Below are 12,260 nucleotides of genomic sequence, written 5' to 3' on the forward strand. Positions count from 1 at the left end.
CATGTAATCTTTGGTAATGTTGATTTCACAATGTACGAGATCAACATGGAGGAAGTGGAAACCCACGGGTCCTGCACAGAGGAGGCAGCAGAATGGGCTTCAGTGCCAATAGCAGCAATCAGCGCCTCCCCAATAGCCATGCGGCAGCAGTGACAGTGGCAGCAGAGGAATGAGAGAGGCTCCGAGGTTGCTGGCAAAAGAAAGAGAGGGGGTTTGCCTTTAGTGTGTGCCTGCCTGAGGGTGTGTCTTGTGTATGAGAATGTATGGGTGTCTTCCTGGGGTTTGTATGTGTGAGAATAGGTGCTGGCCTGTGTGTGGTGTATGTGTGTGTGAGAATGAATTGGTGCCTGCCTGGGGGTCTGTGTGTGTGAGAATGAATGTGTGCATGCCTGAGAGAGTGGTGTGAAATTGAATGGAAGCCTGCCTGGGGGTCAGTTTCAGTGTGTGAGAATGACTGGGAGCTTGCCTGGGTGTGTGTGTTTGTGTGTATGTGAGGGAGCCAGACAGAGTATGTATGAGAAAATCCAGGGGAGTAAGAGTTTGTGTGGGGGTGTGTGTGTGGAGGGAGAGAGAGTGTCTTAGAGCTTGAGAGTGTGTCAGTGTCTGTGAGAGCGAGAGGTTATGGTGGGTATAAGAGCATGAATGTGTATGTATGTGACAGTATATGTGTGAGAGAGAATGGAAATGTGAGTATGTGTGAGAGAGAGAGGATAACCTCCTAATCCTTGACAATATCAGGGTGACTGGAAATCAAGAGCTCCCACGTATGGACAGCAGGGGCTTTTTAAAATCCTTATTAGTTTTAATTATTGGGTGTTATTTGATATATGTGCTGTTTTGAAATATTTTAATGGTGTTTAGGAAATTGTAAAAAATGTATATGATTTTAATGAATAGAAATTCTATTTATCAGTAGTTTTAAAATATTCTTTTATTAGTATGGTTTTACTATAACTGATGCTTTATGTTTCTTGATTTTATTTGTTTTATGAGGAATGATGGTTCTGTTTTTCCATTATTAATACACAGAGTCTGGCTTCTTGGGGTTTTCATTTCAGTTTTTGTCTAATTTGTGCTCCTTTATTTTGTATTCTGTATTTGGTGAGGGTCTGTCTCTGCTCTGTGTGTGTGACCATGATGAGAAATTTGCTAGCATAGGGATCTATAGCAATTGTTTCCTCAGTAGGTGGTGTATTGGTATTCTAGGACCCAGTATAATATTTACCCTTGCTTTTTCACAGGTAGGGTTATTGTTGTTAGAGTCCTTGGTGTTATTACTGCTATGTTATGATGGGATTGCAGTATAGATTTTGAGTGTCTTTTTTTTTTTTTTGCGAGGTTTTATTTTCGTTCACAATGTGCCTGGCAGTGGAAGGTGTTTGTGCTGCTGTTACTGTGAGGTGACACCAGAATTTGAAAACATCTTTTAGTATGATGAGATGTAAGGGAAACATTCAAGCTCATTGTTTGGGGGAATTTCAGTGGATGCACAGAGTTACAGAACTGGAGGTGCAGGATTTATATTGACATTCTGTCCCTTCCTATAAATTCCAGTCTTCACTCTCATAGCCATATAGAATTAGTTGAATGAGGCTATCAAATAATTTTATAGTGTGAAACTGGCCAGCTTTTTAAAATTACGCAGAAGACCCTTTGGACTTTCTTATTAACACGAAATATTCAAATCTGTGTTCATCCCATCAAGCTCATATATCTCATTAAAGAGGTAAATTGAATAACACAATAACTTTGTTTTATTATTGTTACTCATAAATTATAACAATAACATTAATCTTGGAATATTATATATTTTTAATATAAATGAAAGATTTTCACAAGATAGGTTGTGTCGTGAAACATTTTATTATGTATATATTTAAGGAAACATACATAAATTGTCGAAATACATTTTGTTCGTTTAACCTTTAACCTCTGGTTTGCTAGTAGACTGAATTACTGTGTCCCGAAATTATGTTTGTCTAAAAAGTGTGTCACCAACATGAAAAGTTTGGAAAGCTCTGCTCTAAGGCCTCCATACCAGACAAATCTAAGAGGCAATAGCATTGGTCTATCAAATATCAGGATAGCAGGTCCCGCTAAGGTTCCGACTCAATCTACAAGGGCGCAAGCCTCATCCTGGGCAGAGGTACCTCAGCTTTTCCGTAAGAAACTGGTAGGGCAGCAGCGTGGTCATCTTTGCACCTTCTTGAACACCATAAGTTGGTTACACAGTCCGAGTCAGGTGCTGGCTTTGAGGCAATGATTGGTAAGACAGCCCTGTCTTCACCCGCCCCAGCTAAGGGAGACTTTTGTATATTCCATTTGTAATGACTGGTCTAGCAGGATGATAAGGAAGGTAAAATTATACGTACCTAATTCATTTACTTTCCTTGAATACTGCTAGACCAGTCAGCATCCCGCCCAGGAAGACGAGGGTGAAGAGGGTCAGGGGAACTAAGGGCATCAAGTGAGATGCAACTGAAAGCGCCCTCCTCCTGTTGCCTATATCCTTCCCTCATCTTACATATGTGCCTCACTCAGAATGGGGCCCAGTTCCCTGTAATATATGTTCAAGAATATATGTAATATATGTTCCCTGTAATATATGTTCAAGAATGACTCTCTCCATACTGCTCTGCTTAACTGGGAAGCCTGTCTTTCCTCTATCAACAAATTACTAAATGACATGCAACTAGCTCTAAATCCCAGCAAGACTGAACTCTTAATCATATCTAATAGGCCACCGCTCCCAGACATCCCACCTGCATACTCATCCACATCTTTCCCATCAAACGTTCGCAACCTTGGTGTCCTTATTGATAACCATCTTACTTTCAAACCCTTCATCAAATCTATCATCAAAGAATGCTATTTTAAGCTCCAAACCATAAAAAAACTCAGACCACTGCTACACTTTTCTGATTTCCGCACTGTACTCCAGTCTATCATTTTATCTAAGGTAGACTATTGTAATGCACTCTTTCTAGGCATTCCCGCCACCTATACCAAACCCTTACAACTACTACAAAACGCTGCTGCTAGGATACTATCAAATTCAAAAAAAGGAGATCACATCACCCCCACACTTATCGAACTTCATTGGCTCCCTATACATTCCCGAATTCTCTATAAAGCCCTTTACATCATCCACAAAAGTCTGTTGAACTCTAACCTCAATTGGATTAACCCCCCACTCCTCCCCCGTACCTCGAATAGACCCACACGTACAGCCCTCCAAGGAACCCTACGTGCCCAACCCATCAAATTTTTCAAATTATCTACCATAAGCAGAGCTTTCTCTCTCGCTGGCCCCTCCATATGGAACTCCCTGCCTCCCGATATACGCCTGGAAACATACACACCCACTTTCAAGAAAAAACTGAAAACATGGCTCTTCCAGCAAGCTTACCACACATCACCTGCCATTACATAAACCCCCACTGTTTAACTAAAAATTGAGTAACTAAGAATTTGCTACATGACTAGGAATCTACTTCTCGGAATACGTCTCATGCCCATCGATTTTGTACTTTGACTCGGCTACTTATGTAATTAGCTTTTGTAAATAGTTGTGATTTTGCTGTATCTATTTATTGATATCACGGACGCTGCGCAGCACAGTCAGCTCTATACCCTATCCCAGTTTTAACCTCCTTGTTCTCAGTTACATGTAAGGGCCCTGCCCAAAAGTTAACCTGTTTTTTCAATGTTATATGTAAGGGTTCTGCCCATTTGTTCCTTTTTAACTGTAAACCGATGCGATGTGTAAACGGTCATCGGTATAAAAGAAACTTTAAATAAAATAAAATAAATAAATAAAATAAAATAAAGTATAAAGGGGATTTCTAGAGCTTTGACAGTAGGCTACTGGTTCTTTGTCAGGGTCACACCTCCTTTGTACCCCTGAGTGAGGTCATGAAAAAGGATTGTCCTCTATCTCTGTCAGCTGTGAAGGAGGGACAATGCCATTTGTAATGACTGGTCTAGCAGTATAAAAGAAAAGTAAATTATCAGGTAAGTATAAATTTACCTTCTCCCTACACAGTCACATCTCACTTCTGTTTGGACAGGGATTCCCAACACCACAATAGGTTTGGTAAGTCTCCTGCAGAATTTATTAGAGATATAGAACCCAATTCCATTCCCCAATTAAAAAAAAAAAGGATAATGGAAGAAAATGGCTGGCCACTACCAAAAGCATTTTTGCCCAATAGCAGTGTTTTCTGGTTGTATTTCCCTCCCCCCCCCCCCCCCCCCCCTTTTTTTTTTTTTTTTTACAGGAAAGTCTGTAGCTAAGGGTTCCTGGCTGGCGAAAATTGTATTTTGCTTGTCCTTGGAGAAAGCAAGAGTTGCCTACCTGTAAGCCAGCCACCTTCCCTTGGAGTTAGTTTTTCACGTACTCTGTGATTTCTGTGAAAGAAGTGAGGTGACGTGGATCATCCTGCACATGCTGAAACGAGCATGGCAAAAAGTTCTAGAAGGTTTTGTGTACATTTTCTGTACTATGCTCTGTCAAAAGATATTATCCACGAGTGAGGGCTCATATCCTGATGTACTCAGAGAACACCTGTTTTAGGTAAGCAACTCTTGCTTTATAGGGCACCAAGGAATCCGTCTGAAGTCCTACTGGACATGGTAGACCTTATAGTTGAACCTTATTTATAACTCTGGAATCTGTTTGTCAGAAAAGATTTTAATATACAAGTTGATTCCTCACTCTCTAGATCAGCTGATGAATTCCTGAACATGCTTTTTTTCTGTTTTTTGTTTTTACCAACTGAAAATTCAAAATGCACATTGCCGGTCATACTCTGGACCTCATTTTTTTTCTCGTAAAAATAACATAGGGATTGGAGAAATTAAGCACATAGTCTTCTCATAGGTTATTTGGTCAGATCACTTTTTAATATATTTTTTTCTATCCTTGCCCATTGTCCAGCAGTCTGATAAGATGCCTATTGTTAGATCTTGTTTCGAAAAGATTTATGGTTCTCAGAGTGTCTGTTCAAAGAATTAAGGAGCGACACAGAATAATTGGTTGCCTCTTGGGACTCAGAATTGAATGCAGCTATTAATAAAATTGCTGCTTTGAAATAAGATGCCTATTGTTAGAGTATGTTATCAGACTGCTGGACAATGGGCAAAGATAGAAAAAAATATATTAAAAAATGATCTGACCAGTGCCATGGTTCACAAAATTTTTTAAGATCTTTGAAACCGAAAGGTAGATGCCTAGAAAATTGCTGATGTAAGACCAAAACAAGTCCTGACAAATAATTGTATCAGGAACATTTCAAAGTGTATAAATATGCTGTGGTAACTTGGCAATAGCAGCTTGGGAAACAGCCAGAAGGAATAAGGAGGCAGACTCTGGCTGTTTCGTTATGTGCGATTTATCTAAAGTGAAAGAAAAGTAAAACAAACAAATGCAGCACACCTTAAGTTCAGGTAGCACACAGACATCACACATTGCAGGTCTTGGCATACAATGGGTTCCTGTCTCTTCTCGGGGCCTCTGAGTTCTACACTTTGCCCAAGATTCCTTGCGGGTCTGGGTCTTAAGGAAGACTAGGCGAGGCTGCTGTGCCTGGTTTCCTATAGACTTCCTAACATAGGGGTCGAATTTATGTGCTTCACTCAATGCAAAAACGGCCACATATGCGTGTTTGCGGGCCTCATGCAAGCAACGTGCATTTTAAGATTCCGCAAAGTATGTGTGTACATACCCATGTGTGCATCAAGGATAAAGGGGGTGGAAAAGGGGCGGGGCCAAGACAGGCATATAAGTCTGCATTTTAAAAAAGCTGACCATGGCACACGTTGGTTTGTTATCCGCATAACTTTACTGCTGGTCCTGATGAAGAGCAAGTCTGGAGATCTTGAGTTTTAGGGTGTTAAGCATAGCATGAGAGTTCAGAGTCAAGTGGGGTGCAGGATGAAGAACCAGCGGGACATTGCAGAGTCGATATCAACTGGGCAAACTGGTGGACTACTTTGAAAAACTGTTTTTTTTTTCCTCTCATAACCATGTTTTAAAATCTGCCTGCATATGTGCATAAAAGCCGCTAAAGACCTAGTGAAAATATGTGCTGGACATTTACTGGAGCCAACTCTTAAGATCCCATGCTCACATACACATGGGAGGGGTATTTTAAATGATACGCATGTGCTTGTGAAATCATTTAAAATTGCTGCATTTCTTTACGTGTGCACCGATACGTTCATTTATGGGCACATGTGCGATCCTTTTAAAATTATCCTGATAGCTATTAGGGAAGCCAAAAAATCTTTTTGGTCTAAGGAATTGTTGTCACCTAAAAACCCTCCTGAGCATTTATTTAAATTGGTAAAGAATTTAAAATTCATGCCATTTGCAGGCGAGCAGTAAGTTCTCTTCCTTAGACTGTAAAAAGTTTGCGGATCATCTTGATGGTAAAGTATAATCTATTCATGCATGCCAGCCAGCCAGCGATACAAACTTTTAGAATCCTTTGAGCAGTGTAAATTAGAAACGTTAGAGGCAATTTTCAAAGAATTATGTGGGGGTTGTGCTGTAAAATTAATAAAAACAAACATACAGGTGAGTTTTCAAAAATTTACACACAAAAAATTAGCCTATACATGCGCAAGTAACCTCTAATTGCATATTCTATATTTTATAGAAGTAGAAAACACGTGTGAATGTTCGCTTTCACACACACATGGGGTGGGGCCAACCATTAGAGGCATAAATTGCTATTTTGAAAGACACTTGAACATTTGCTAGCGTTCTCGCATAGTTTTACACCTGCTAATTATCTGGCATAAGTAGTATTAAACATGTTTAGAGTGTACTATTGACCAGATGGGAGATCTGGGTGAACTTGGGGGGGGGGGTGGGGGAGTTCAGGCTAAAGAAACTGGAGGGTCTTGATCACCTGGAAAAGGTCTGGGGGAACTGGTGGACTAATTTGTAGGTAAGTTCCTTGACATGCACATGTTTTAAAATTGGCCGACTTATGCATGTAAATCCCGATATATGCGAGTAAGTCTTACTTTAATTTTGTGTGTAAAATATATGCGCATATATTTGTAAAATAGGTAGGAAAAGTATGCGCATTCAGTACATTGATATGCATTGTTTCTATGCATTGCATGAATGGTGCATATGTTGAGATACAAAGGTACGTACATTTTAAAAAAATGCGTATATATCATATGCACTGGTTATAAAGTTCTCAGGTAAAACTATATGTGTAGATGCCACCACGCGCATTTGTTTGAAAGTTATCCCCCTTAGTAGTATGTGCATGCATATAAGAACATAACATAAGAAGTTGCCATACTGGGTCAGACCAATGGTCCATCAAGCCCAGCATCCTGTTTCCAACAGAGGCCAAACCAGGCCACAAAAACCTGGCAATTACCCAAACACTAAGAAGATCCCATGCTACTGATGCAATTAATAGCAGTGGCTATTCCCTAAGTCAACTTGATTAATAGCAGTTAGTGGACTTCTTCTCTAAGAACTTATCCAAACCTTTTTTAAACCCAACTACATTAACTGCCCTAACCACATCCTCTGGCAACAAATTCCAGAGCTTACTTGTGCGTTGAGTGAAAAAGAATTTCCTCCAATTTGTTTTAAATGTGCTACTTGCTAACTTCATGGAGTGCCCCCTAGTCCTTCTATTAACCGAAAGAGTAAATAACAAATTCACATTTACCCACTCTAGATCTCTCATGATTTTGTAGACCTCTATCATATCCCGCCTCGGCCGTCTCTTCTCCAGCTGAACAGCCCTAATCACTTTAGCCTTTCCTCATAGGGGAGCTGTTCCATCCCCTTTATCATTTTGGTTGCCCGTCTCTGTACCTTCTCCAGTACAACTATATCTTTTTTGAGATGCAATGATTTGTGAGTCCAGACTTCCCTTGGGTAAATCCATGTTGACTGTGTTCCATTAAACTATGTCTTTCTATTTGCTCTGTGATTTTGATCTTTAGAATAGTTTCCACTATTTTTCCCAGCACAGAAGTCAAGCTCGCTGGTCTATAGTTTCCCGGATCACCCCCGGAGCCCTCTATAAATATTGAGGTTACAATGGCCAACGTCCAGTCTTCATGTACAATGGATTATTTAATGATAGGTTACAAACTATAACTAATAGATCTGAAATTTCATTTTTTAGTTTCTGCAGAATCCTGAGATGCATACCATCCGGTCCAATTGATTTGCTACTCTTTAGTTTGTCAATCTGGCCCACTACATCTTCCAGGTTTCAGTGATTTGGTTCACTTTATCTGATTTATCACCCTTGAAAACAAGCTCTGGAACCGGTATCTCCCCCAATATCCTCATTAGTAAACACACACATGCCATTTTTATAAACCTCAAGAATACTCATGTACTTGCAGTGTTACCAGGCCCAGATGTAGGCATAGGCAACTGACTGAGGTGCAAAATTTTTGAAGGCACCCAAAGGGGTGCCACCATAGCACTCTCTGCCTGTGGGTGCTAAAATCTTAGATCCAGCTGAGTTGTGTGTGTGAATATGAACAGGAAAAAAAAAGGGCCAGTTTAGGGGCATTCCAGGGCCAGTTTAGACATACATCTACAAGTTGCTGTTTTGTAAGCGCCATGACAGTAACTTTCAAACTGGCGCACAAGTGTGTGTTCGGCCCATGCCCAGGGACGTGGCTATTTTGTAACTTGCGCGTGCATATGCATGTGTGTTATAAAATAGGCTAGCTGCGCGCACGTGTGCGCCAAATTTTAAGTGGGTGCCTGCAAATTATATAATAAATGACATAAAGGGATTACCAATAGGATTAGGATTAAAATCTATTTCATTGCTATGTAAACCTAGAATGAATTAATATGAACTAAATTAGATAGGAACTATTGTGATAGCCATGATGATGTGTAATTATGATCTAGAATGTGTATTTTATTTATTTATTTATTTAAATTCTTTTGATATACCGATGCTCAAGACCAAGTCTTATCGTACCGGTTTACAATGAACTTGGGGTAAACCAATTAACACTGAAAGCGAAAACATGTATTTTTCAACAACATGTATTCTCTATGTTGTTGAATTTGAAGAATGAACATTAACATAAAGCATATGATTGTTAACCTTGCATAAGAACCCTAATAATGTAAACCGTTGTGATCTTCTTTTGGAATCACAGTATATAAAACACCTAAATAAATAAATAAATAAATGAATGCTTCTACTGCATAAATCAGGGGATTTTAAAAGGGGCATGCGCTGATGCCATTTCCAGTTTTACCAGTTCGTCCTCAGTTCACCCAGTTGAGAGGGAGGATCTCCAATCCCTTTAGTTTTATGGACTTCACTGCCCCCAGTTAGTCCCGACCCTTAAAACCCTACCGATCTGCCTCTGTTGGTGCGAGCCGGCATAAGCATGTGCATGTGCACCCATGTAGCTCTTCAATAATGAACGTATTCTTCCTTCAGATGAGACATATTAGGCAGTTAAACCTTCTTTTTTTTTTTTTCTCAAAATGATATGGCTGAATTGGTATATGACGTGACTATTGTAATTCAATTTTGATCGGACTTTCTCGCATCCAATTCCAGAGGGTTCTTCAGATGATTCAAAATCCTGCTGCCCATCTTAGTGCAGAGTCCAGTGATCGTATAACTCCTATTCTTGAGAATTTACCCTGGCTTCCAGTAAGATTTAGGTTCCAGTTTAAATTAGTGATTTTAGTTTGTGATGTTGCTTTGTGATCCCTATGCTCTTCTCTGGGAAAGCCATTGAAAATTTCAGCTCCTAGAGATATCAAAAGAGAGAGTACTTGGAAGCAAGCTTTTTCCCAAGTGGGTCCTTGTCATGGAATATCATTCCTTTCAGTTTGCATCTTATGGATGATCTGCCATGTTTTCAAAAACCTTTGAAGTCCTTCCTTTTTGTAGCTACTTTTGGGAGTGTCCAAAATAGCTGCTTCCTGCTTTATTTCATATTTACATGAAATGTATTATATAGTCTCACACACTGGTTTTTAGAGATTCTTGATTTTTAATATAAAGTACACATATTTAGTTTATTTTGTTCACTGTGGAGGTAATTTTTCAAAGGAGTTGCACACAAACAAGCATATATTGTAGCAATTTTCAAAACACATTTATGCGCATAAACTCTTTTGACAATTCAGCCATGTGAAATGAATTTTCAAAGGAATTATGCAAATAAAAGTAGCAGTAAAACCTTTTGAAAATTGCCTCCTTACTGTTTAATATGGATTTTAAGACTTTTATTATTAATCGTGAGTTGTTATATTATGTTATTTCCTGTTTATTGTTTCATTCTGATTTTACATTTTTGAAATTTAATTAGTTGTATTCTCTGCCTTGGTGTTTTTTGGAAAGGGCAGGGAACATCTGGGAAAATAAATAAAATAATCTTTTTGATAAATGTATGATGATGTTGTTCACGTCCCTGTCAATCTTTTGTAAGGAATAATTTCCATAAAAATATGAGCATAAAGAATATAAAACATTAGACACTTTAGAAATATTTAGTACTGAGGTGTAACAAGCTGAGTATATTACTTGACATACATGCTTTAGCATTGCCTTTTTAATATGTTTTATAATCAAAATAGGTAATTTTGTGCAGTGTCCTTGACATACTTCTCTTTTGAAGAAAATTTCCACTTTACCTTGAATGTTATGTAGTATTCTGTCTCTAACCTTGTTCCCTAGGCCTCTGAAGAAGTATCTAAATCATTACAAGCCACAAAGGAAATTCTGTGTGGTAGTGGAGACAAAGAACCGCAGACAGAAACTGTAGCACAGCTAGCGCAAGAATTGTACAACAGCGGTCTGCTGGTAACACTGATAGCCAACTTGCACCTCATAGATTTTGAGGTAGGTTATAACTTGTATGCTAAAAATATTTTATTTTGCTTGTAACTTCAGTCAAAACAGCAGTTTCATTTCATTTGTGAACTTTAACATCTGAATTTTGCATACTTGCGTAGAAGCTTATTCACTTGCATAATGTTTCTCAGATTATTAATGGGGCTACTTGGAATATTTAATTTTTTTCAGTTTGTCTGTACTTCCTGAGAATAGATTTGTTTCCTTTCCTGAAAGATTTGGTGGCTAAGGACAGCTCTTTCTCAAGAGAAAATCAGATAGGTTTTTGATTAAATTATACTAAATTATAGTTGAGTACATCACCGGGAAATATTTTTCCATATATTTTGAGTAGTAATTATTTATAGGTTGTATATGATCACTAAAAAAAAATATGTAGTGCTTTTGAAACCTCCAGATTTTTTGCCTCTCGCTCACTATCCAAGATGACGGACATTTTGTTTGGTTAAATTAAGAAACCCTTCTATTGCAGATCTTCATAGCTGTAAACTGTTATTCAAAATATAATTTGAGGAGAAAAACAATGAAATGAAAATGTTTTTGTGGTGTTCAGTATCTGCTGAATTATTCACTGCCTGCCACTTCAGCAAGGGCTCTACTAAATACACTATAGGGAGACAGACCATGATTTCATGGAATATCACTCTTTTGTGGAGATTTTCATTCAGAATGAGCAAATAGCTAATGGTTTTCCTTCCTATGGTTGCTTCAGTAATGTTGTCCTCAAGACTCGCTTCCACACAAGACAGGCTCTGTGGGCAGTGTAAGCACAGTGATCAAGTCACTCAGAGCTTCAAGAATTCTTCACTGACAAATTCCAAATTAGTCTGCTTTGGTCACAATCCCAAATTGGTGCAGCAAGTTGGTAGTGGCAGAGTAACCATGCCACCTGTAAGGGCCACAGGGTCCTGATAGGCCACATGTTTGGGCAATGGTTGACTGTACTAGTACTGCTGCTGTTTGGGTTATTATTGGGCTTATGGTTAGAAATAGGTGGGGGTAGGGGTGCTGGGTGTGAACTGAATAGGGGATTTTGTGTGTTCTGAAGGTAGAGAACAAAGGAGAGAGATGACAAAACTATCATGGATAGGAGCAATACTCTACAGGTGGCCATGCTCTGTGGTTGGCAGCTAAGGTATATTATTCCTTGGGCAGTGTAAACAGGAAGAACAGGGTAGATTGAATAGGTCAATTGGTCTTCTTCAGCCATCATTTAATACGTAACTAGAGTCATTGAGCTCCATGCCCTAGTGCAGGGGTGGCCAGCATCTCATGCAGTAAGAGCCAAATAACCAAAATGCACAGTACCAAACAGCCTCACATTCTCAAGAAGTAAGGGGTGCAGGTGCTGTATGTGCTCCCTAC

The 12,260-nt window shown here is 39.1% G+C and overlaps 1 protein-coding gene across 5 annotated transcripts in view; it reads left to right on the top strand.

Annotated features, from left to right (window-relative positions):
- The window catches only part of CAB39L (calcium binding protein 39 like), a 198,745-nt gene that overhangs the window by 73,524 nt on the left and 112,961 nt on the right, over window positions 1-12,260 (top strand). For all 5 annotated transcript variants that reach the window (XM_029602855.1, XM_029602857.1, XM_029602856.1 and 2 more), the window contains one exon: window positions 10,719-10,883. In XM_029602855.1, coding sequence (XP_029458715.1) covers window positions 10,719-10,883 — 165 coding nt within the window. The remainder of the gene's footprint in view (window positions 1-10,718; window positions 10,884-12,260) is intronic.

Source organism: Rhinatrema bivittatum, chromosome 5 (genome assembly GCF_901001135.1).
Source record: "Rhinatrema bivittatum chromosome 5, aRhiBiv1.1, whole genome shotgun sequence".
NCBI lineage: Eukaryota > Metazoa > Chordata > Amphibia > Gymnophiona > Rhinatrematidae > Rhinatrema > Rhinatrema bivittatum.